This window comes from Mastomys coucha, unplaced genomic scaffold, assembly GCF_008632895.1.
Source record: "Mastomys coucha isolate ucsf_1 unplaced genomic scaffold, UCSF_Mcou_1 pScaffold20, whole genome shotgun sequence".
NCBI classification, from domain to species: Eukaryota; Metazoa; Chordata; class Mammalia; order Rodentia; family Muridae; genus Mastomys; species Mastomys coucha.
In genome coordinates this window covers 130,543,721-130,570,633 of record NW_022196903.1, presented here as the reverse complement: position 1 = coordinate 130,570,633, position 26,913 = coordinate 130,543,721, and the positions used below count along the sequence as shown (strand labels likewise).

Below are 26,913 nucleotides of genomic sequence, written 5' to 3'. Positions count from 1 at the left end.
GTCACCCCTAATCTACTCTTCTAACTGCTGGCCTGGCTACCTCTACTGTGGTGTACCCCAGATTCCTGCTGCTTCTCCTGGCCAAGAGTTCATCATCCATCTCCTCTCATTGCTGTATCCTCTCTGGGCTTTCTTCCTCCTCCCTTTGTGTCTCTCCTCCCCCAAGTATGTCATTCCAAATCCACCTGCCTCCAATCTCTCCAGTAATTGGCTGTAGCCAATTTTATTTAACCAACGGTTTTAAATCAAGGAACAAGGTTTGCACAATAAAAAAGCTTGTAAACAAAATCTAGTCACCTTAGGCCTGGACCTTCACGTAGCATTACAATACATAGCAACAAAACAAACCACTACATCTCACAGGCGGAGAAGTAACCTATTAGGTACCTTGGAATGTGATTGCCTATAACAGGGGATCAGCTCCTAGGCACAGAGGTAACGACACATCATTGGAAGATCTGCTAAGAGAATACAGGTGTCAAGGCAAAGGGTGCAGCTTTGCAGGGGTGCGGCCACCCTCTGAAGGGTGGTTCGGGGTGTGGGAGGTGTTTAGTAAGCTAATGTCAGACCGGTTTTGAATTACCAGGAGATGATACTCCAACTCCCACACTGTAGCCCATGAATGTGCAGGCTTTGTAGAGCGACCATAAGCTCCATGTGGTGCTGGGATAATAGTGTGACAGTGAGCAAGGAGGACATGTGCTAGGGATGAACCCACACAAGATGAATGGATGCACATGAGGTAAGAACGTCTTTAAGACCTTACTGCCAGTTCCACGTGTCCAGAGGAGTCTGGGAAAGAGCCTAAGGCCTCAGTGGGATGCCTGCTGGGTACCAAGGTCTCTACGAATAAGCCGAAGCCGCGTGCTGTTTCTGCAGTGATGAGTGACATCTCAGCTCAGAGCTGCACCTCATAGTCCCATCAGCACAGTCGCTGTGACTGCAGGCCTGGCTCTTGTCAATGCAGGGGAACACAGGTGTTGAGGGGCAGGTAGAGTTCTCCACTGCCCTTTGCCTTGTCTTGGTTGAAAGAAAAGACTCCAAAGCCTTTGAGCCATGAACCTCCCTAATATCTGACATCATAGTCAATTAGCAGAGTGTAATTAATACCTTTTAGAGACTGAAAACAGGGAAATAGAGGAGAGTAGCTAGCATTAAGTTGACAAACTATTGGTCAAAGGTGCCGGGGTGTGTGTGTGTGGGGGGAGAAGGGTCAGTGGTCAGACCACATACTGCTCTTTGAGAAGACCCCAGGGCCACATCCCAGCCTCACATCAGGAAGTTTCCTGGGTGCCTTCTGACCTCTATGGATACTCAAATACAAACACATGAATAAAGATAAAATACATTTTAAAAACCACTAGGTATTTCTTTTGATTTTTAAGCCTTTGCTATATTTTAGTGAGACTCCAAGCCTATTTATAAACAACAACAACAACAACAAAATGTTTAGGAACATCTGCCTTTGAAAGATGCTAAAGCCAGAAGATGACACCAGGCTCCTGAAAGTCAGTTACTGGTGAAGAACTCCCACACTAGATTGGTAGAATAATAAACTTTTGTTGTGTTAACCCTCTGGACTTCGTTATCACTGATGGCATGCATTACCCTCAGTGATGCACAGCGTATGTGGGAATCTTTTCCTGAGGCCATAGGTAAGGGCAACGGATAACACACAATTCCTGACAGTAATGAGCCAAACTGCATCCCACTGGGAGCCACTGAGTCAAGAGGAGGACTCTGTAGACACATGCCTACCCAATACGCAGTCACTACAGAGCTCTCCTTTCCCTCCCAAAGTAAGACGGGAGCTCAACGGAAAGGAGCAGAGTGTGGACTGGGCAGAGTGGCTTTGTGTGTTAGGTCCCTTTCTGTGACTGTGATTAAAAACACTGACCAAAGCAAGCTGGAGGAAGAGAAATTTTATTGGATTTACACTTCCAGGTCACAATTCATCATTGGGAGAAGGCAGGTTCTCAGAGCAAGAATCTGGAAGCAGGGGCTGGCGAGATGGCTCAGCGGGTAAGAGCGCTGACGGCTCTTTCAAAGGCCCTGAGTTGGGATCCCAGCAACCACATGGTGGCTCACAACCACCCGTAATGAGATCGGATGCCCTCTTCTGGTGTGTCTGAAGACAGCTACAGTGAATTACGCTGGAGTGAGCAGGGCCAGAGCAAGTGGGGCCAGAGCGAGCAGGGCTGGCAGAGGTCCTGAGTTCAATTCCCAGGAGCCACACACATGATAGCTCACGGCCATCTGTACAGCAACAGTGTACTCATACCCATAAAATAAATAAAAAGTAAATCTTTAAAAAGAATCTGGAAGCAGAAGCCATGGTGGAACACTGTTTGGTGGCTCATGGGGATCTCTCCTTAGCTTCTTTATATACCTCAGGATCACATTTCCAGGGAATCATGCCACCCACCGTGGCCAGAACCCTCCCATATCAATTGACAATCAAGTCAATCCCTCATAGACATTCCCACAGACCAACCTGGTAAACACAATTACTCAGTTAAGATTCTTCTTTTGGGGGGTGGGGGGAATTCTAGGCTGTGCCAAGTGGACAGTTAATCTAACTAGGATAGACCCATATGGGATTATGTAATAACAAATCAACAACATTTTTCTCCAATCAGAGGGTAAATTGTGTAGGCTTTGTGTTTCTTTCATTGTTGAACTAGGTTCCACTAGCCGCCGCTGGCCTTGAGTTCACGAACCTTTTGCTTCACCTCTTGAATGCTGATAGTACACTCCTTCAGGGTCCTCTGCCCACTGTCAAGAGCCTGCCTCCCCCCTCCCCACCCCACCCATGGCACTGCTGACAATGGCTACCACATGCCTATTAGCCACTTCCTTGGGGCACAGTAGTTACCAGGGAAGTCAGGGTTCTGTCTTGGGCTGGACGAGCAGGCAAGCATGCCAAGTCTAAACACCTCAGTTCGATCCCTAGTTCCTAGACCATGTGAAAAGAAAACCAATTCCTGAGGGTTACCTCTGATGTCTGTCCAACGCTGCAGCATACGCATGCTTTCCTCGGTAAAATAAATAGAGCTTTTTAAAAATCTGAAAGTAGGGGCTGGAGAGATGGCACTGACTGCTCTCCCAGAGGTCCTGAGTTCAATTCCTAGCAACCACATGGTGGCTCGCAGCCATCTGTAATAGGATCAGATGCCCTCTTCTAGTGGGTGTCTGAAGACAGCTGCAGTGTACCCATATAATAAAAAAACAAATAAATCTTACCAAAAAAAAAAAAAAACCTAAAAACAAATGCAACTTCTAGAAAATTCTATACCCTAGACTTAGAAAAAAAAACTTCAAAAAATTTTTTAAAAATTGGCCCAGAATGAAGCTTGAAGAATGTTATTGTTTGATGGGGCGGGTTTGTTTGGTTTTTGGTTTTTGGTTGTTTTATTTAGACTTTGAAAGAAAAATACCAGGGCAGGGCAGGCAAGCAAGCTATAAATCTCAGTAGCTGCTAGGAGAAGGTAGAAGCGATTGTCTTTTTACACCTGAGGCCAATGTGTTCAGCAATTGAGGCATAGGGGTTGGGGGACTTTAGACAGAGTGAGGAAGCCTCAGGTGTCAGGTAAAGCATGGGCTGGTGTCCAAAAGGAAAGAAGAAAAAGAGGGGAAAAGGAAAAGTTTCGTTGGAATTCAGAAGAGTGGGCGTGGCGCACGCGCTGCGGGAGGGGCTCAGGGAAGGCTTTGAGGGACAGACGCTAAGGGGTTATTATTCCTCCCATACCGTCAGCACCTCTTTAGGTAATGTGTAAGAGTCACATTAAATTAGTTTTTTCTGGAGGGTCAGCCTCCAGGCCAGGCGGTTGACATGCCCAACTGCGGATAACAAGGATGCGATCTTTGCAGCCAAGATGAATTCCCAGAGCCAGAGGAAGAACCCATGGTTTTGAAGAAGAGGGGGAGGAGGAGGAGGAGCCGGGCGGTAGTGGCGCAGGCCTTTAATCCCAGCACTTGGGAGGTAGAGACAGGTGGATTTCTGAGTTCGAGGCCAGCCTGGTCTACAGAGTGAGTTCCAGGACAGCCAGGGCTACACAGAGCACAGGGTTCCCAGGACTTGCAGAAGAGAATGATGGGCAGATTTCAATGTTGGGGGCAGGACCATACCATCACCAGGACTGCTTGGTGCATACCCTTTCCACTCTATTTGAAACTAAAGCTCACATCAGGACAGAGGGAGAATTCGGGGTGACTGGAACCCTTTGTTCATCTTCCCAATGTGACCATCCTGAATGAACCCCCTCTCTTTGTCTCTTTCATTAGTGTAGTGGGAATGTGTTCTAGTTTGCTCCTGACTGCGGTGATAAAACACTGACTTGAATAGGAAAGATGTATTTCAGGTTCAGCCCTTCATTGAGAAGTCAGGGCAGGAACCTGGAGGCTCGGATCTGAAGCGCAGGCTGTGGAGGAACACTTACTGCCTTGCTTCCAGACTCCTATTCTGTGGCTTTCTTATGTAGCCCAGGCCCGCCCTGCTTAGAGATGGTACTACCCACAGCACTGGCCCTTCTACATCAATCAGCAACCAGACAAGTGTCCCACCACAGGCCTATAGTCCAATTAGATGGAGGAAATCCCTCACTTGCTTTTTCTGAGATGTGTCAGTTGACAACTAGGATTAGGGATCACAGGGTGGTGGCTGAGGGTCCCTGGCTTTGCCCTATTGATTTCAGTTACAATTTTGAGACCAATATCCTTGGACCACCTCACCTAGAGTTTGCGTCCCTATTCTTTTGGATGTCTAAAACAATTTAAATGTGTCAAAATGTACCACAACTTACGTCAACAGTAGGGTTAGTATTTCACCTTGGGGAATATTGGACATCGTCTGGAAGCACTTTCAAAGATCGCGTTCAAAGCCTCAAGGCCTCAGAGTGCACAGGACACACACACACACACACACCACACACCACACATACACACATACACACACCACACCACACACACACACACACACCACACACACACACACATACACACACATACACACACCACACATACACCACACACACACCACACACACATGCACACATATACACACACATACACACACACCACACACACCACACACACACTACACACATACACACCACACACACACCATACACACACATACACACATACACACACACATACACACACTACATACACACACACATACACACACCACACATACACACACACATACACATACACACATACACCACACATACACACACATACACATGCACACCACACACACACCATACACACACCACACACACACCACACACACACACCACACATACACACACATATACATGCACACCACACACACACCACACACATACACACCACACACACATACACACACATACCACACCCACACACCACCCACACACACTACACACATATACACACATACACACACACATACACCATACACATACACCACACACACACACCACACCACACACACACTACACACACATACACACATACACACACACACATACACACACACATACACCATACACATACACCACACACACACACACCACACCACACACACACTACACACACATACACACATACACACACATACACACATATACACACCACACACACATATACACCACACACACACACCACACACACACACATACACACACGTAACTGGGCACACACATAACTGGGCAGAATTTCAACAGTACTGACTTTAAGAAAGTCTAATCCAATTAATCAGCTTATACAAATCAAGTTAATCTCTTCCTCGAGTAGTCTGGTGTCCTGTGGACCGGGTGTCACACAGGGCTCTATCCTGGAACACTGAAGTCAATAAATACATGGCTAGCAAACCATCAGGCAGGCGGGTGAGCCCAGCTCCCATTAGGCATCCTTAAAGCCACCGCCTCTAAACACTTGTCTCCTTGGATCAGAAGGGTCAGTGAGGTCACAGAGCGGCATATGGATGGAGACACATACCTGGAATATTTGGGGTGACACTTCACCAGCCACGTGCCACAGGACCCAAAGGTTCAGTTCAACTTCGTTTTTATTTTATGTACAGACCCTACAATGCCCTCAGCTTTTCCCTCCACTAAATATTACCAAACGCAATTGTGATTTGTATTTCATAATTCACATGTATCGTTTCTAGCAATGACAAATTTATTTCTTCCTCTAACAAAGGCACTTCTTCATTTTTAAAAAAATATTTATTTGTTTATCTGGATTTTTTTATATTTTGGTTTTTGGAGACAGTGTCTCTCACTCGGAAGCCCAAATTGTTCACGGACTTTCAGCAATTCTCCTGCCTCGGCCTCTGGAACGCTCAGACTACAAACCTGCCTACAGAGGTTTGCTTGCTTGCGTCCAGTAGCGAAGGATGCGCTCAGTCAGCCTGAAGTCTGTTGCCTACTTCACAATGTCACCTAGGGCACCCTTGGCCAACTTCACAATGTTGCCTTCAGGGAGTCCTGCCCGGACATGGGTCCCTATAGGGGCTCAGGGGTAGATCTGCTTCTAGCCCCATGTGAATCAGCTCCGCCCAATGAACACACAGAGCCACGGCCTGGAGGTGCTGAGCTCCTGAGGTCGGACAGTCTGGCGCAAGAAGCCCTGGGTCCTGACGGATGAGGGACCTGAGAAGACAGAAGGCCACAGAATCCGACCTGCGGGGAGGCATGCGACCCACCGCTGCCTCGGTTTCCTTATCCGCTGCCACAGGGACCCAGGCTACCTTTAACTGATTCCTTAGCCCTGAGCCCCAACCTGCAGGAGGCGGCCAGAGAAAGCAGCCGCAGTCCCTGCACTTCCCAAAAGCGCAGCTGAGAGCTTTCCCGGCCGGGCCCACGGGTAGCTGGAGGGTCAGAGCCTACGGAAAGGATCCGCCTCTCCTAGCCTGGGGCTCAGCAGGGCGAAGGTTGGTTCCCAAGGCCACGTGAAGCGCCCAAGCAGACAAGACTAATGTCAGAAAAAAGTTAAGATCGTCCCGGCCTCTGCAACGCGGCGCCCCGCTGCCACCTTCAAGAGCGGCTCTTGCAACAGTTGTCACCGCCCGCGCCAGCGGGTCCTAATCCAGACAGAGGTCACAGCGGAGGAGCGATGTGCCACCGCGGTCCTGGCAGGAGCCTCAGGCCGCCATCGCAGCTGCTGCTGCTGCTGCCATTGCTGCTGCAGCCTCCCTGGGCGGCCGGCGCCGCCGGGAAGAGCAACCTAGCAGGTGAGCAGAAAGCGCGGTCCCCGGACTAGGGGCGCCGCCCTGTACCCCCAGCCTACGCCCCGCGCCTGGCCAGAGTCCCAGCACGTTTGCTTCTAGGGGCGTCTTGGGTCGTACTTCTTGGTAGGGAGCCTGGCGGGTTCCGCTCCAGCCCCTGAGGTGGATCAGCGGTGGCATTTAAGGAGGGCACAAGGGCTCTGCCAACTTAAAAAGTTTTGACCTGAATTCTCCTGCCCGGTATCTTGGCCCAGACAACCTCGATGGGTCCAAAAGGCTCCGGTCCAGAGATTTATCCAAATCAGGCTGAGGTGTGATTTCGAGCTGACCTTTGTTCTGCTTCTAAAAGCAGACAACTGATTTGGGCTTAAGAGAATTGATAGCAAGCTGTTATGTCATCTTGATATGGGCCAGGGCCATCAGAATCCTAAAGCGGATTAAAGTCTCTATTCTACAGCAGGGAGACTGGGACTGGGGGGAAGTCAGGAGTTTGCATAAGTGATAAGGTAGCTGGGTTGCCAGAGGGCACTGGTGCAACCCTTCCTGTCAGAAAAACAGGCCTCAACAGGTGTCCTTCCAATCTTACCCTTCCATTTGCTTCCATTTGTAAGAAGAGCAAAATGAATTGTGGGATACGTAGACTTGGAAGATTCCAAAAGTCAAATTCAGAAAGAGATTGACTTTGATTTCGTAATCGTCTCCTTGCTGAATAGGAGGGGACGTGGGCAGTGTCCCCTTTCAAAAGCCACTGATTTTCTTGTTACCTTCTCTCAACAAGCACCTGCACCCTTCCGATTTGGAAGTGTTTGCTTTCAAAGACTGCTCCACTCATTGTCTGAATCTTTTCAGTGGGCACAGGCTTGTGGGATCAGAAGGGACTGGTCCAGAAGTGCCTGGTGTCTCCTCTGATTTAGCTGTATGTTCTCCCTCCTCCCCGCCCCTGTGGTCATCCCTCCCCAACCCCAACACACACACACACACACACACTTGAATACACACACACATCTTTTAGTGCAGAGAAGCTGCCGGTTCATTACCATGGCCAGCAATCCTGAAAGGCTCCTCCACATGGCTTTGAGGACAGCTAAGGATGCCTGCAGTGGCTATTTGAAACATGTAATGTTCTTTCTCCATCTTTATCAGCATGTTGTTGGTATTGTACTGGTGCTTCCTCAACCTTCCAGTAGACTACCTAAAATTTAAATCATAAAAAAGCAGAGACATTGCTATCTCCTTGTACTCCCAAAGGTACGCAGCTCCGTACTGTGAGCTTAGTAGGTTGTATCCTAACTGTTCCTGGGGAAGAGGAAATGACCCATCGCCCTAGACATCTCACTGACCCACTTCTGTAATTTTTTAATTCAGGTTTTTTTTTTTTTATTTCAGAGATTGGCAGGTTGTTTTGCAGCTGTCTCTTTGTATTGTTCGAACTATTACAGACAGCATACAGATGACAGTGTGACCTCTCTTTGACCACTGGAAAGCTCATATGGATTTTTAGAACATCCTTGTATGGTTTTAGTGTGTGTGTGTGTGTGTGTGTGTGTGTGTGTGCTCTATTCTGGGGATTGAACCCAGAGCTTCACGAATGTTAAAACACACCCTCTACCATCAAGCCACCTCCTGCTCCAGCCACCACTGCCATCTGAGAATAATCTATTTACGTGGAACGAATGGCAAAATGGGGTTGTTCGCTAGAAAGAGATGAGCCGACGTCTGTGAGCTCAAAATGGAGCACATTCCTTGGTAAAACTGGTTATTCTTCTTGACAGGGCTAGACTCTAGAAGTCAGTATTTGCATTATGACAGCAGTGATCAGATCTCAGGGAGACAATTCACCCTGGTCCACACCCAAGTCTCTTCCCAGATTCATCATTAATTATTCATTAGAAATATAACTGTCAGGCTGCCTGGAGGCCTGACTCCTCTGCCCTGACTGGGCACTGGGCACTGGAATCAGCTGGTGGGACGCATTCTTCTGGCCATCGTTTAGTCTCCTAAGGTGTCCTGGCCTACTACAGGTTGAATCCAATGGCCGCTTTAGCTCTGAATTCACTAAAGTGAGCCTACTGGTTGCACCATGGCTTATTTTTAACATGGAAATTCTTTATTACATTTTTTTTTTTTAAGATGGGGTCTCATTACGTAGCCTAGAACTCACTGTGTAGACCAGGCTGACCCGGAACTCATAGAGCTCTACATTTCTCTCCCTGCTGAATACTGGACATAAAGCCAAGAGCCACAGCACCAGACTGGTCTTTCTATCCCTAACCAGTGTTCCAATTGCTCCCATGTTCTGATTTTTAGCTTTAAAGGGTGGCTAGTGAGTTATTGCTGGAGTTAGCATGTTCCTTCCTTCTTCTTTCTAGGCCAAAGGAGGAACTTACTAATGTTGTGGAGGTAGTGAAATTATGAGGAAATATTTATGTAAAACTTGTAACTCTGTGCCATCTGCAGAGACCTAGATGTTCAATGATATGTGTCAATCCTGGTGGTGGGGAAGACACTGTGGAAGTCTTTTGATTGAGGTTTGAAAACAGAATGAACAAATCCCCTAGAGAGCCTGGCCTCCATCGCCAGGCTGCCAGTGCCCTGGAAGGCCACCGCCATCAGTCTGGCAGGTCCTGTGATGGGGCCAGCTGACAAATTATCAAAACTTTATTCCCTTTAAGCTCCTTGGTGAACTCAAGTGACCAGCATCCTAATTTGTATGTCGAAGTTATGAGTCAATATACAGGGGCCGGTGAAATAGCTCAACCGCAAAGGCTCATCAGGCACAAGTTCAATCCCTGGGACTCACATAAGGGTGGAGGGAGATACTTGTCTGCACACTCCACAAAGTTATCCTCTAACCACCTACTACGTGCTGCGGCATGTGCACTCACACAGCCAGTACACTATGAACTCCGTGTGAGTATGTTCCTATGTGTGACCTTCTAGTCAGTATGGCAGTTTGGGATTTAGGTGGCCATGTAATCAGGAGAGAATTGTGCTAGGGCCAAGGGAGTGGATGTGGTGACAGACAAGACTCTCCTCCCATTCTCAAGGAATTTGTGATGGCGATTATCGGACCAAGCACACAGATATGTTTTGTTGAGTGCCCTGGATGGGAGGTGACTCAGAGTAACAAACCTGTCAGGCATGGTGACACACACCTGTAATCCAGCACTTGGGAGGCAGAAGAAAGATAATCTCCATAAATTGAGGGCCAGCCTGAGCTACACAGCAAATTCCAGGCCAGCCAGAGCTACATAGTGAGACACTCTCCCAAAAAGGGAGTGTGGGTGGTGCCTCGGGAGAACCACATCAGAGTGAAGCCAAGTTATTGTTCAAGGAGCTAAAAGAGAAGAAGGATGCTTTTGGATTTGAGCAAATCTCTAGTCATTTCCTGAATTGTATGCTTTGTTGATTTTTAACTGTTCTTCAGGTTTATCCCAGCTTCACACAGGGGTGCCCCACTGTGTCTCGCTTCCCACTTGGGGAATCTCTGACTGTACTGTTTAGCACTGGAGCCCATTTAGAGGGCTTTAACCCTAGGTAGGGCATCTTATGAGTATGTAGAACAGGAACAGCCAAGAAATGTGCCCTTTTCCATCCATGCTTGAGTTTGTTTGGAAGAGGAGATCTCACTATGGGGACCAGGCTAACCTCAGAGTCACAGTGATTCCCCTGTCTCAGCCTCCCACGTGCTGGGGTTTAGGTGTGAGCCACCATGTCCTCTCCATCCTTGGAATGAAGCCTGAAGGAGTTTGTTCCACACACTGCCTCAGCGGGCCCATTGAGATCAGTCAGAAGTCCACAGCCAGGGGAACCCTCTCTGGCCTTCACTGTTTCTTCTGCTCTCGAAGCTGTTCACTATTCCCAGGGAGAATTTGCTGGAACCATCCTTTGCTTGGGCTTTGATCTCTGCACGCAGACAAGCTGACTACCTACCATTAGTTTCTCTTGTGAACACTGCATAACTCACAAATCAGCTATGCCTTTAGTGACTCTATAAAGACTCAAAGCAAGTTTAGAAGCCAGAGAGCAGTTTCCTGAGGACCCCTGTAGGAGGAGAAGGTATCATACACGTGCACACACATGCATACACACACACACACACACACACACACACACTCAAGCTCAGGGCACATGAAAGAGGGAAGATGTTTAAGGCACATCAGAAACCTGTCCTCAACCAATCTAAACAAAATAAATGTCACTATTATCCTATCTCTCTCACCTATCCCACCCACCCAAACTCTTTTCTTTCTCCTGCTATAGGACTGACCCATTTGCCAATGCTAAGGTTGAAAGCCATTCCCTCTTTCATAAAATGGGATGCTAAGAAAGGTTCTGAAGATGGGAGCCAGCCAGACATGGTAGCTCTCACCTCTAATACCAGCACTCAGGAACCTGAGGCAGGAGGACTGTAATGAGATACAAACCAGGCTGGGCTACATAATGAGGCCCAAGTCAACCTGAGCTACAGAGTGCTATCAAATCACAAAAATAAATAAATAAATAAATGAGTAAATGAATAAATGAATAAAGGAAATGCATTTTTAAACAAATTTTTGTTGTTTTGTTTTTATATGAAAAATATGAAAGCCATTGAAGTCCTTCATCTTTGTTAAGAATTTCTTTCTAAGGAAACCGTTTTGTACCATCTGACAAAAGATCTACAATGGCCATATTTTCAGTTTTGAATGTGTTATTGAGTAATGAAAGGGGTGCAAAACATCACCACATCAGGCGCTCAGGCATCCAGCGGAAACCAACTGGAAGAGCCCCATTAATGCACCAACTAGAGTTCCCAGAAAGAGGGCGGGCAACGGGGCTTCCAGGCAAAAGATCAATAATGGATAGACAGCATCCTCAGGCTTGGCACTCAGGGCTCCCTGTAGAAACTGACTAGGGAAGTTGAGGCATCAGCTGGAGTTCCAAACTGAGCTTTCTCTCGCTGGATGAACGCCTGGCTCCCTTTCCCACTACAGGCAGCTTTATGTTGTGAGGTAAATAGCAGTGATCTCGGATGGAGATGGTTTAATTTCTAGCTGCTCTCAGGATGTTGTGTTTACTTCTGGGCTGATGCGTGGCTCTCTGCCCTTGCCTCACCCTGCCTGCCCCTGCATGGCGATCCCATCCCCCAACCTTGGAGGACTTCTTGAGACAAACATGTTTGGGTCTGAAATGAGGTCAGGCCAACCCAGACTCTAGGTCAAGCTTCCCGGTGAGTTCAGTGAACACAACAATTTAACAATATGATGTACGTTAGGGTAGCATTTCCATTCACTCGGATGTGGATGTTGATTTGGAAGGAGTTGCTGTTAAACGTGTTCGAACATGACCCTTTATTCCCACAGTTCTAAGAACATCAACATGCTTAGCATTTGCCTCTTGGGCTGGACATAAGCAGAAGGGCTGAGCCTCGGGGTGCTCATGTTTGCAAAGATAATTACAGGAGTGATGTTAGACAAACTTCTTTTTTGATGTTGTTGTTCTTATTTATTTATTTGATGTGAGTGGTCTATCTGCACACCTGCATGCCAGAAGAGGGCATCAGATCCCAATACAGATGGTTGTGAGCCACCATGTGGTCGCTGGGAATTGAACTCAGCACCTCTGGAAGAGCAGCCAGTGCTCTTAACTGCGGAGCCATCTCTCCAGCCCCTAGACTAACTTCTGTGAATGAACTGATGTTTGGATAAAATTGCTTTTCATTAGAAGAATAAACACAAAGCTGAGAATTGTACAGTTTGGAAAGAGGAGGCCAGAGAGCCAGGCATTCAAGGCCTTCATGGGCTGTCTATGGAGCTGGAAGCCAGTATGGCTACATGAGACTCTGTCTCAAAATAAGTAGAGCTGCAGGATCAGCTCAGTAGGTGAGAGCATTAGTTCCTTCAAAGGACCTGGGTTCAATTCCCAGCACCCACACGGACTCTCACAACCACCCTTAACTTCAGTTTCAGATGATCCAACAGCCTCTTCTGACCTCCAAAGACACTGAGCACACATAGACACAGGTACGCACCATATGTGTGAGCAAAACACTCATAAAAAGAAGTTAAAAATAAATTAGAGCACTCAAATGAGATTCCTCAAAGAAACATCATTTGGTGATGGGGGTGAGAGTAGGGGACAGCGACCTACGAAGAGGTGGGTGGATACTGTCTCTGCGTGAACAGAGCTACTAAAAATGAGGTCAGGGTTAGAAGGACACAGTATTTTCCCCACACAAGTTCACTTTCTCCAACATCTGTTCCTACATAGAAGTGCTCTTCAGTGGTAGAAATGTATGACAGATTAATACGTTAAAGAACTTGGAAAGAACACAGATGCTGAAAAACAAGGAATTGATAAAAAAAAAAACATGTAATAAGCAAAGTGTGTTAGGAGTGGAACAGAAGGGTAATAATCTGTTATGGGTGACTTCTTCTGAGAACAGGGCTGAGGTGTGCTCATGAGAGGTACAGATGGCTAAAGTCTGTGATCAGGAAAGGAGGGTGCCCCAGCAGGAACGAGAGCTGAGCTGTGGGAGAATTCCCTCTCTTGGTATGCAACGAAGGGTTTCAGAGAAAGATGTGTAAAAGCATGTTTTAGGGTAGAACAGAAAGTGGGAAGAGCTCTGGCTCACCTTCCTTCTTTTTTTCTTGGTTTTTGTTTAGTGACTTCTCCCAGTTTCGGTTTTTGTGGCTTTAGTTAGGAAAGCCATCCTTGCTTCCTCATTTCCAGGGCTAGTGTGTGTGTTTTGAGTATATGAGTGTGTATGTGTGTGTGTGAATGTGAATGAGTGTGTGTGTGAGATGAGTGTGTGAGTGTGTGTGTAAATAAATGTGTGTGTGCACGTTTGAGTGTGTGCTGTGTGTGTGAATGTGAGTGTGTGAAGTGAGTGTGTGTGTGTGTGTGTGTGTGTGTGTGTGTGAGTGATTGGGGAAGGCCAGGAAAGGGATCTACTATGGCTTCTGGAGACAGAAAGAAACTTGGAGAACATACTTTTTATATCTGAAAGGGAAATTTATAAAGATGTGTACAATTGCTAAATGTGACTGGTCAGCTTCATTAACAGTTTCTTATTTATTGCCAGAATTTCTTGTGTGTTTATATGCATGTGTGTGGGGAGGGGGAGTGGAGGTGGGTGGGTGGGTGGGTGGTGGTGGTGATGTTTTGAGACCAGGTCTTGTAGTACCCTGGCCAGCCTCAAACCTATAATGATCCTCCTGCCTCAGCCTCCTGAGTGCTGCGATTATAGCCCCATGTAATCAGCCCAGACCTACCAGGAAGGTACCGGTGAGACTTCACTTCCATCTGACCTTCCATAAGGCTTTCTGCTTGGGTCTCATGATATGTATTTGTAACTCCAGCACTTGGGAGTCTGAGACAGGAGGGTGGTGAGTTCTAGTCCAGCCTGAGCTACATGGTAAGACTGTGCCTCAAACAGCAGCAGCAGCAACAAAAACCCTACTTTCCAGGTCAAAACTCAGGCTAGCCTCAGCCCTGTGACTCTACTTTCCAGGTCATTTCTCAGGCTAGCCTCAGCCCTGTGACTCTACTTTCCAGGTTATAACTCAAGCCAGCCTCAGCTTATGACCCTGTTCATTTTCTGGGTGAGTGTGCATGGTGATTAGAATTGAGATTGTATCCTTACTGTCTGTTTGATAGGCAACGTTTGCATTAAAAATAAGAAAACGTTGATTTAGTTTAGAACATTGCTATATGCCATATATAAATATAACCTCTACAGCAAGACCTAGCCAGCGCTTCCTGACTTCTGACCACTAACAATGTTATTGAGCCTAAAATGAATTTATATTCCCTTTCTGGCTTTCTCTTTATACCCTCCCTCCCTCAATTATACAATCCAGGACCTTCGTCCCCAAACCTGAGAGTTAGTCTAACCTACTTCTATCTCTTTGATACTGACCTAAATGTAATAGGGTTTTTTTTTTTTTGATTTATACTTACATCTATCTACTACCCATCTCTCTACCTATCATCTATCTATTTATATAATGGTATTCGAGTGTGGGAGGAGTGTACTGTGGAGGTCAAAGGCCAGCTTGCAGGAGTTTCTCTTCCTACCTCCAGGGTCTTGGGTATCACACGTAGACTATCAGGTTTAGCAGCAGGCTTAGCCTCTGCCTACTGAGCCATGTAGCCTGTTCTGTCCTTTTTTTTTCTCTTCAACTACAGCAGATACTCGACAGCTTCTCGGAAAGAATGATGCTCTACAAACTGCATCCTTTCTCCACACTCTACTTCCTTCCTCTTCCCTTTCCTAGCGCTCCTGCCTTTCACAGTTTCTGTGCGTCTTTATCCAGTGCCTGAGGATTGAACCCGAGACCTCGGGCGTGCTAGGCGAGTTACCTACCGCGAACTCAGCCCTCCTTGCTTTCAGAGTGTTGCTTTCCTTCTAGTGCTTTAGGACAGGATTCCATGTCATCCAGGCTGGGCTCAAACTTGCTATGTTGGCAAAAGTTGGCCTTGGCCTCCAGGCCTTGCTACCTCTGCCTCCTGGGCGCTGGCACTACGACGAACTTAATGTCTTTCCCTGTTGCTGTGCAAAATACCTTAACAAAATCCACTTAGGGGCAAAGAGGTATATTCTGGATCACAGATCAAAGGTACAGTCCTTCCTGGCAGGAAAGTCAAGGTAGGAGGAGCCTGAATCAGCTGCCCACATCATCGCATCCACAGTCGGGAAGCAGAGAGTTACAAATATACATGGCTACTCAGCTCCTTCCCTACATTCTTCTACAGTCCAGGATCCTAGCTAGGGGATGATGCCACCCACAGTGGGTGGGTCTTCCTATCGCACTTAATGAAATGCTGAAACCCCACTCCCACAGGCTTGCTCAGAGGTCTATCTCCCAGACACCTCTAGATTCTGTCTAGTTGACAGTTTACATTGACCATTACACAGATGTACAACACCGTGCCAGACACTATACCAGATGGGAAAGAAACAATCTTTGGACCCCAGGGGTTTGGCACATAGGTTTACGTATTTAGGAGTAAGAGTATTGGGGGCCTTGGTCCTGTGGGAACAATGGGTCCCTGGGAGGCAGGACTGTTTCCTGAGCCCTCCTCAGCCATTTCTAGCCTGTTAGGCTGTTAACAAATTAACAAGAGACAGACTATCAGGAGAAAGGAATGATAGGGACAAATGGGAAGGGCTGGCCCAGTTCCTGCCAGGATGGGGAGCTGGACATATCATTTCCAGGCCCCAGAGTACAGGACCTTTGGTGTTAGAGCTGGAAACCTGGACAAGAACCAGTGAGACCAAGAGGAGGAATAATTTATTTTTAAATAGTGTGTTGTGTGTATGTATGTAATGTTGTCTACTTTTTATTTTTTTTCAGTACAGGTCTCTTACCTGAGTGAGCTCCGGGGAGGCACCCGTGCCCACTCTCCCAGCACTAGGATTACAGATACAGTCACCACACCTGGCAGGTGCCAGAGATCAATCTCAGGGCCTTCGACTTGCTCAACCAGTACTTCACTGACTGAGCCATCTCCAGAGACTCTAGGCTAGAGAGCTTTAAAAGGCAATGCTTGGCTGTTGATTGCACAGGGGGAAGGCACTAGCCACAAGTGAGTGACATTCCTCACGACTTCCTTTTCCTGCAGAAGTCCACTATGCAACTGCATACTGGTTCCCTGAATCAAAGACAGTGGAAATCAAAATGGTACTGGACAAGAATGGGGACGCCTACGGCTTCTACAATGACTCCATTCAAACCACAGGCTGGGGCATCCTGGAGATCAGAGCTGGGTACGGCTCTCAGACCCTGTCCAATGACATCATCATGTTTCTGGCTGGCTACCTCGAGGGCTACCTCACTGCTCTGTAAGTGCCCCATCCCTTTGCTTTGTCCAACAGTGGCTCCTGGATCCTGGTGTGGTGTGTTAGCAGTGGAGGGTAGCTGGGGTACACGTGATAGGTTATTGGCACCTCACTTGGACCCATAATCATAACACAGGTTGAGCACTTGTTCAGTCTCATGACACTTCCGTTTTGAAATCTTCTACTTTTTAAAAGATGAGGTTGTGTCAGTACGAGTGTGTGTTGATGTGCCTGCTCTCTCCACTGTTTTTGAGATGCGGTTTCTCATGGAAGTGCTTTGATTCGGCACTGGACAGCCAATGGGCTCCAGAGCCCCTCCTGTCTCCACCCCTCCAGCTCTGGGTTACACAGGCTGTAACCTCAGCTTTTTATGTAGGTTCTGGATCCCCCAAAACCTGAGTTTGGCAGCAGCCATCTTCACAGCCACCTTCCTTTGTTATGAAACCATTTTGAAGGATATGAAACCATTTGAGAGACAGTGGCATCATGTAAGGCTACTAGCCATTTGCCATTGGGTAGAAAGCAGGTAAGATGTGGAATGATTTACTGAGAGAGACAAAGCAGGGAAGATTTTTTTGTTTGTTTGTTTGTTTGTTTTTGCTTTTCAAGATAGGGTTTCTCTGTGTAGCCCTGGCTGTCCTGGAACTCACTCTGTAGACCAGGCTGGCCTCAAACTCAGAAATCTGCCTGCCTCTGCCTCCCAAGTGCTGGGATTAAAGGCGTGGCCACCACGGCCCAGCCTGGAAGATTTATTGGAAGTAACACGTAAGATGCTGACTAAATGGTTAGAGGCAATTGCCACCAAGCCTGACAGCCTGAGTTCAATTCCAGGGACCCACTTGTTGAAAGGAGGGAACCCACTCTTTAAATTGTCCTCTGGCTTCGGTACTTATAGCATAGCACACTCGTTTCCATACACACACCATAATGAATGGATTTGTAAATAAGAACAGAATAGAGATTGTTTAAATTAATAAAATGTAAGAGTATTTATTTTCTAGTATTTTGAAACAACATTTCCAAGTAGGCAAAGAGGTTTAAACTGAAATTTCAATGACTATTGTCTTAGTCAGGGTTTCTATTCCTGCACAAACATCATGACCAAGAAGCAAGTTGGGGAGGAAAGGGTTTATTTAGCTTACTTCCACATGGCTGTTGATCAACAGAGGAAGTCAGGACTGGAACTCAAGCAGGTCAGGAAGCAGGAGCTGATGCAGAGGCCATGGAGTCTTGTTTCTTACTGGCTTGCTTCCCCTGGCTTGCTCAGCCTGCTCTCTTATAGAACCCAAGACTTCCAGCCCAGGGATGGCACCACCCACAAGGGGCCCTACCCCCTTGATCACTAATTGATAAAATGCCCCACAGCTGGGTCTCATGAAGGCACTTCTCCAACTGAAGCTCCCTTCTCTGTGATAACTCCAGCCTGTGTCAAGTTGACACACAAAACCAGCCAGTACAAGTATACTGTTAAAATTTGCTACTCAATCTTGGAGTCCTTGCCTTGGCTTATAAAATAACAAGGACAGAGTTAATAATAATTTAATCACCATACTTAAGCTTTCCTGGGGTTTATTTGTAGCAGGCTGGTCTTGAACTCACTGTGAAATCGAAGACGCCCTTACACTTCTGACCTTCCTGCCTCCACCTCCCAAGTGCTGAGACTCTGAGGGTGGGCCACCATTGCCCAGTTTCACGTGGTGCTGGGATTCGAACCAGGGCCTCCAGCACTCCATGAGCTTCAAGCTACCACTGAGATGTGTCCCCTCTGCAGTCTATTTCCCTGAAACAGGGTCTTGTGCCATCTCCCTCTACAGCCATGACTGGTCTGGAACACATTAAACAACCCAGGCTGGCCTCAGAGATGCAATGATCCCCCTGTCTCAACCCCCTGAGTGCTGGAGGATTGCTCTAGAGAGGAAAGGCTTTAAGGGAGGGACATTGTATCTCGTGTTTGATCGTGTTTGATGTAAAATTGTCTTTTCCACTTGGCTTGCTTCTTTTATTCTCTGTGACCTAGTTAAGTGCAGTTTAATCTAACTTTTTTGGGGGCTATTAGACCCCCTAGTTGTGATAAGTTAAATACGGATCATAATCCTAGTCTGAGCCACTGAGATGGGATCAGTTACGCACTGTGGCTCTACTTTTATTACTTATACTACAAATTCCTGTTTTGTGTGTATCTGTGGGTCTACACCTGCCTGTGGGGGCAGAGGTCAATGCCAGGTGTCTTCTTTTTCTCTCTCCCTTATTGAGACAAGGTCTCTCTCTCTCTCTCTCTTAATTTTTTAAAATTTATTTTATGTATACATGAGTACACTGTAGCTATCTTCAGACACACCAGAAGAGGGCATCAGATCCCTTTATAGATGGTTGTGAGCCATCATGTGGTTGCTGGGAATTGAACTCAGGACCTCTGGAAGAGCAGTCAGTGCTCTTAACCACTGAGCCATCTCTCCAGTTTCTCAGACAAGGTCTCTTTACTGAACCTACAGCTCACCAATGCAGCTAGATTGGCTGGCCAGTGAATTCCCTGGATCTTTCTGTCCTCATACACCAGATCTGGAATCACAGACATGCATTCTCATACCTAGCCAGGAATCCAAACTCAGGTCCTCACATCATGCACTGAGCTAGTTTCTCAGCCCTCTTGTTATTTTTTTTTTCAATCCAGTTTTGGCAATTTTATTATGTAAATAACCTTAACATTCAGAAGTATATAAAACCCTTATCTGGAAAAGATTTATTTAATTTTACGTGTGTTTTGCCAGCCTGCATGTTAGTACGCCTTATGTTTGCCATACTTACGCAAGTCAAAGGAAGGCACCAAAAGTCCCTGGAACTGGAATTAGTCTTAGCATGTCGGTGTTGGGAACTGAACCCAGGTCCTCTGTGCTCTTAGCCAGTGAGCCATCTCCTCAACCCCTTGGAAATGTTCCTAAAACATGTCTAAAGCTGTTTTGAATATAAATCCAACACTCAGCTCCTCTCAGACTCCCCCAAGTTCATTAAATGCATGTCTGTAGTAAATCTCACATTACTTTTTTCCCCTTTGTTTTTTGAGACAGCATCTTACTATGTATCCCTGGCTGTCAGGGAACTCATCGTTTAGACCAGTCTAGCCTTGAACTCATAGAACTCAGCCAGCCTCTGCGTCCCTCATGAGGGATTAAAGGTGTGCACCACTGTGCCTCTGCCTAATTTTATTTTTTAAAAAGCAGTTACCATTCAGTAACTATGATTTGTTTTGTTTTGAGTTGGTTAATTTTGCTTTGTGTTTTTGTAGTAAATTCTCATGTTTTGACTTATTTTTTTATTCTTTAATTTTTTTTATAATTTTTCTTTCCTTCCTTCCTTCCTCCCTTCCTTTCTTTCTCTTTTTCTCCTCCTTCTTCTGTTTGTTTGTGTTTGTTCAAGAAAGGGCTTTACTATGTGGCCTTGGCTGTTTTGGAACTTGCCATACAATCCAGGTTGGCCTCAAACTCACAGAAATTCACTTGCCTCTGCTTACCTCCTAAGTGGGCATCATCACCAGCAACCTGTGAGCGTTCTGTGAACACAGAATGCAGAGTCCCAGGGAACAGACGTTCCAGAAACCTCTGCCCAGGCTCTGTTGGCTTAACCATTCCATGAAAAGCAAATAAAGGCAGAGCTTTCCGCACAAGGCTGTGTTTAGATCACCTTTGAGCCCTGCTCAAAGCTTTGAAAGGCCGGCTACTTTCTTGGTGGCCAAGTATGCTCGGACCAACACCTCGGTCCGGAACTGGAGAAAGGTGTGGCATTATTCACTTACTTCCTCCTCTTCTGACGTGGTCCCAAAGATGTCCGCTGTACAAGGGCTGGCTGTTAAAGAATTGACCTGCTCAATGGAGTAGATAGACTGGGCTTGCAGGGGCAAGAGAGCTAGCTTAGAAGCACAACATTATCATAGCTAGATGGACTCCTAGGATCCTGACGTCTAGATTGAAGGTGCCACAGTGCATGTTTCAACTGAGTGGATTCCTGGGAACTCGACACTACCACTTTCATCTCTACTACCTGAAAAGTTACTAGTCATCTAAGGCCAGTGCTGCTGCAATTTGGATGTAAAATGTCCCCCACGGGTTCATGTGTTCAAACATTTGGTCGCCAGATGGTGACCTTGTTTGAGGGAATCTGTGGAAACTTTTGGACATGGGGCCTCACTGGCATGTACTGGTTTGTAGGAGTCAAGCTGGAGGGTTAGAGATCAGCTCCACCTAGTTCCTGCCTGCCATCTCTGCTTCCTCCCAAACCAGATTTAAAGTGTCCCAGACACAGGCTCTTCCTGATATCAAGTGCACTCCCCTTCCACCCTACGTGGACTGTACCCTCTTAAACCATGGGAGAAAATAAATTCTTCCTCCCCCGAGGTTCTTCCCCAAGGCACCCCATGCTGGCAGCAATAAATGCAACTGGGTGCTCACCCCACTGGCCCTCACTCTTCCTCTGCCTCTCTTTCTCTTATCTTTGGGGGTAGACGAGTTCTTATGTAGCCTAGGTTGGCCCATAACTCACAATATAGCTAAGGATGACCTTAAAATCCTGATCATCCTGCCTGGACTTCCCAAGTTCTAGAATTACAGGCATGTGCCATCACGCCCAGCTAAATACTGTTTTTCTTGTTTATTTGTTATTTACATATTTGTGAGTGTGAGTGCACCTCTAGAAGCCAGAAGAGGGCATCTGATGCCCTGGAATTGGAATTATAGATGGTTGTGAGCCACCTGCTGTGGGTACCGGGAGCCAAACTAAAGTTCTGCAATAAACAGGAAACACTCCTACCTAGAGCCATCTCTCTATCCTCCAATGAGGTCTCCTTGATAAAACGTCTTATTGTATCCCCACTGACTGACAGCTCCATCTCTCCCCTCCTCCATCTGGAGCACCTTGGAGGTAGGGTTCCTGCCTTGACACAGACCCATGGCTTGGCACTTTGCCTCCAGCTGTTAATTACATGCTCTTTAGTTTTAATTGAACCCTCTTGTTGCAGCTGATGAATCAGACCGAAGAGGCTTGCATTTCCAAATGCTGCAGCAGGGTGGTAGCCCCAGCCAAGTTGAGTTTCTTTGTCTTTTTAACTTGATTGGGTGGCTCCCTAAGAGTTGTAAATTCAGTCTCTGGAGTCTCTCTGATGAGCTAAGCATTAAGTGGTCCTGGCTGGCTCATTAATAAAATGAGGCATAAAACATGTCAGAGAAAAAAAGGTGCTGAGGACTCAGGCCCTAGGACGCTCTCCCTAGTTGTTTAACTAAAGTGGCTGATAAATGGGGTGTCCACGGGAGCAGCTGAAGCTGCCTCCTCTGGAACTGCCCAGATGGAAGGAGTGGGGTCAATGCCACACACACCTACCGTTTTACTGATCGGAAGGGAGGGGCCGAGGCAGGCAGGAGTGTGCTCTGTGGTGGGGAGTATTTGACACAGTGATATAATCGTTACTAAGGCTGATAAAGTTGACCAGCACCGTAGACCCAATAGAGGAAGCAAACAGTCTATCCTTGGTACTGGGCGACTATCAAGAAATGCCTCAAGAATTTCTTCCACAGGCCTGGCTTGCTCTTTTGATGTTAGAAGCTGAATATGCTTCTGGGTCAAGTCTTATGCACAGGCAAGAATTAAGCTAGAGCCTGGCCCTCAAACATAGCTAATGAAGCAAGGACCACTGAATAAAGAAGACACGATGGCAATCCTGCCACGTGTGACAGTGGTCACAGCCAGCTAGCTGCCAGCACTTATCTAGTATACTCCAAAGAGTGTTCCAAGAAACTTCATGTTAACTCTTCAGTCTGCACTATTTTATGGTCACTGGGGTCCATGGACTAGGAACCTGAAAACCTGGGCACAGAGACACGCCTTAGGTAGTTGAAAGTTAGAAAGCCAGAAGTGGGTGTCTCAGTCAGGTGTTCTATTGCTGCAGTGAAACACCATGACCAAAAAGCAAGTTGGAAAAGAAAGTGTTTATTTGGCTTATACTTCCACATCTCTGTTCATCATCAAAGGAAGTCAAGACAAGAACTCAAGCAGGGCAGGAACCTGGAGGCAGGAGCTGATGCAGGAGCATAAGGGGGTGCTGCTTACTGGCTTGCCCCCCATGGCTTGCTCAGCCTGCTTTTGTTGTAAACTTGGCTCAACCCAGAGAACACAGATTGACAATAGATCGTTGCAATAACATGAGGTTTATTGATCCACGTACGTGGGGTTGCCCACATTTTTTATACTTTACAGAGGGCAGATTCCTGCAACAAGGCTAGCTGGCTTACTCTGGTTGGTGGAACACAGGACAAAGGATCTCATCAGGCATTGGTTGGCTTGCTCAGGGGGCTGTTCTTGGCTTAGTCAGCCAACTTCCCCATCCAGCTCTGCACCTGGCCTTGAAAAGTCCCTGGGAAGGGGCTGAGTAACTAGGTGGTAGGGGGATTGTCATCAGCAAGGTCAGGGTGACAGTTTGTGGTCTTTTTCGAAATTCACCACAGGGAGGGGTTGGGGGGTTCTTTGGAGAATTGCTAATCTTGTTTTCGTGGACCTTCACGTCATTGGGACCACCAGTTATTTTTGTTTTGGTTTTACTTAGCTTAGTCAGAATGGCCTGGTCATTCTGTCTCCACATTCTGACCACCAGAACTTTGTTTTTACTGCATGCCTTTGGCCATCTCTGAAACACAACTTCAGTGTCTGAAGCTGCTGCTTACAGGAGCTGGAACATGGCCCTCTTATTTTACTGTGAAACTTTATTCTTACATTCCCAGAACTCTGTTTTTTACTTTATTACTTCACTTTTTTATAGACCCCAGGCCCACCAGCCTAGGCATAGCATTAGCCCAAATGGGTAGGCCCCTCCTGCATCAGGCCTTACCTAGAGAAATGCCCTCAGGCTTTCCTCCAGTCTGATCTTATGGAGGCACTGTCTCAATGAGGTTCCCTCCTTTCAGAGAACTCTAGCTTGTGTCAAGTTGACATACAACTAGCCAGCTCAGTAGGATTCAGTATTGGAAACCAGGCTTCTGTTTAGTCAGAGTTTGTCCATTTGTGCAAACACACACAGACACACACACAGACACATACACAGAGGTTAATTACTGTGGAAAATACTCAGGCAGCCCGTCTGGTCCCTGATCCAGGAAAGCCAGACAAACAGAAGATTTCAGACGCAGTGAATGACAAGTGCTAAACAATGTGATGTTGACACGAGACAAAAAGATTCAGGACAAATAAATGGTCATGAGTCTTTGAGATTATCAACATCTGAGTTTGTGTGACCCACTGAGGTAAGCAGGTAAGTCTTAGCCCACTTAGGAGGAAGCACTCTTGGTCCTGAAACTAGGCTTGACAGATTTGTGAAATTCTGCTCCGTGAGACCTACCTGCAACCACAGAGAAGTTGGGAACTTTGCTTTTAGTCCTTAGCCAATGTAGAATCAAGTTTTGAACTCAGAATTCAAAGTCTGTGTCTTTGGGGCTGGCTTAGTCTGTAAGCTTGCCTTTGCAAGCAAGAGGACTTAAGCCCAACCCCTGTGACCCATGGAACAGAGGAGCATGGTGGTGTGCAGGGAAGGCAGATGGGTGCACGGCTCCACTGTTCACTAAGATATCTCTTCCCTGTTCTAAATGTCAGAACAAAACATAAACAAACGAACAAACAAACCTCGTCTTAGGGCTGGAAAGATGGCTCAGAAATTAAAAGTACTGCACTTCCAGAGGACCAGAGTAACTCCAGAGGACCTGATGCCCTCTTCTGGCCTCCTTGGGAACTGCATCCAGGTGCACATACACACATATGAAAAATAATCAAAAGTAAAATAAAATTTAACATATAGTCTACACAAAATAAATAAGCCACAGCTTAGTAATTACATGTTAGCTGTAATGTCAGGTGTCTTCCTATATCTCCATCTGTCTTGTGTTATGTACGTCTCCTTAGCTGCCATCTCCCGGTCGAGATTGATATCCCTCTGCTTCAGGATTTCTCTGTTAGAAACACTGACATTTGGGGTGCATTGCTTCTCATTGACATCTGTACAGGTGCTCCCTGGTGGACAAAATCCACAGAACTTTCTCCATTTGAGATGTGCTGTGCTTTTGATAGAGGAAGCGTGCAAACAGCTGAAATTCTGAATGAACTAGGCAGGGTACAGTGACTAGGTGCAGTGAGGGGGACTGTGTGTGCAGTGAGGGGACTGTGTGTGCAGGGATGGGGACTGTGTGTGCAGTGAGGGACTGTGTGTGCAGTGAGGGGACTGTGTGTGCAGTGACAGGGACTGTGTGTACAGTGGTGGGGACTGTATGTGCAGTGGTGGGGACTGTGGATACATTGATGGGGACTGTGTATACAGTGAGGAGGACTGTGTGTGCAGTGAGAGGACTGTGTGTGCAGTGAGGAGGACTGTGTGTGCAGTGAGGAGGACTGTGTGCAGTGAGGGGACTGTGTGTGCAGTGAGGAGGACTGTGTGTGCAGTGATGGGGACTGTGTGTGCAGAGAGGAGAACTGTGTGTGCAGTGATGGGGACTGTGTGTGCAGTGAGGAGGACTGTGTGTGCAGTGATGGGGACTGTGTGTACAGTGACGGGGACTGTGTGTGCAGGGACAGGAGGTGTGGGTACAGTTGATGGGGAGCTGTGGGTGATAGGGAGTGTGTGTGCAGGGACGGGGACTGTGTATGCAGTGATGGGGACTGAGAGTGATGGGGACTGTGGGTTAAATACCCAATACTTTTGTTTCCTTACCAAGTGAGCATTGTATACCAAAACTTTGCATTTCTTTTTTTAAGTTAAAATTGTATATAAAGTACAATGTTGTTTACGTGTGTGTGTGTGTGTGTGTGTGTGTGTGTGTGTGTGTGTATGTACACTTAATGTGTGGACGGGAGAAGCTTCTTGTCATGGTGCACCTGTAAAAGTCTGAGGTCAGCTTTTGGGAGTCAGTTCTCTATTTCTTAATTTGAGGTCTAGTTATCAAAGTCAATGCATTGGGCTTACAGGGCAAGCCCTTTTATTGGCTGAGCCATCTTGCCAGACTTCTATACCTTTTTTTCCCTAAATGCAAGCTCGTGATTTCATTGTTTTAGTAAGAAATTCAGCTTAGACAGTTGGTGCTGTCTCTTTCCCCATTCCAGTTCAAAATGCCCACAGTCCTTAATACCCAGGGTTCTCTGAAATCTACAGGTAAGCTCTGCACACTCAGAGGATCATCTTTCTAGGCTTAACCTTTTTCCAGAAAGTAGATTTCATCGGCTTCCTCTCCCAATGCTACTCTCCCCAGAGAGAGACCCCCTCACCCTTCCTGTAATGTGTCCCTTTGAGGGGCTGGGCGTTTTAGGAATACTCTAAGTGTGTGGGAGTACGTTCATCTCAGAAGCTTATCCACTTTTAGTTATATTTGTATTTTAATTTTTTTATCTTATGTATCTGAGTGTTTTGCCTGGATGAATGTATGTGCACCATGTGTGTGTCTGATGCTCATGGAGGTCAGAAGAGGGCATCGGGTCCTCTAAAATGGCAGTTACTGATGGTTGTGAGACACCATGCCAATGCTGAAAACCAAGCAGCAAGTTTTTTAAACCACTGATCAATCTCTTCACCCCATACAAATTATGTAAGCACATAAGTAGCTATATATGAAGTAAACAAAGCAACAGGGTATACACCACTGAAGGGAAAGACTTTGAATCAAGTATTCAAAGTTTTACTCCATCATCCTGGGATAGACTCTACAAGCAGAAGCCCCACTTCTCGGTGGTCTGAGTCTCATTCCTTCGGATTTTAGAATCAATTAACAATTGTCCCCTTCCTTTCCTTTCTTTAGCTCCTTCATTGGGGACCCTGTGCTCAGTCCAATGGATGGCTGTGAGCCTCTACTTC

The 26,913-nt window shown here is 46.7% G+C and overlaps 1 protein-coding gene across 1 annotated transcript in view; it reads left to right on the top strand.

The window, feature by feature from the left end:
* The first annotated feature begins 6,498 nt into the window (after positions 1–6,498).
* The window catches only part of Plbd1 (phospholipase B domain containing 1), a 62,999-nt gene continuing 42,584 nt past the window's right edge, over positions 6,499–26,913 (top strand). Inside the window, exons 1-2 of the mRNA XM_031383674.1 lie at positions 6,499–7,225; positions 16,829–17,048. Coding sequence (XP_031239534.1) covers positions 7,108–7,225; positions 16,829–17,048 — 338 coding nt within the window. The 5' untranslated portion in view covers positions 6,499–7,107. The remainder of the gene's footprint in view (positions 7,226–16,828; positions 17,049–26,913) is intronic.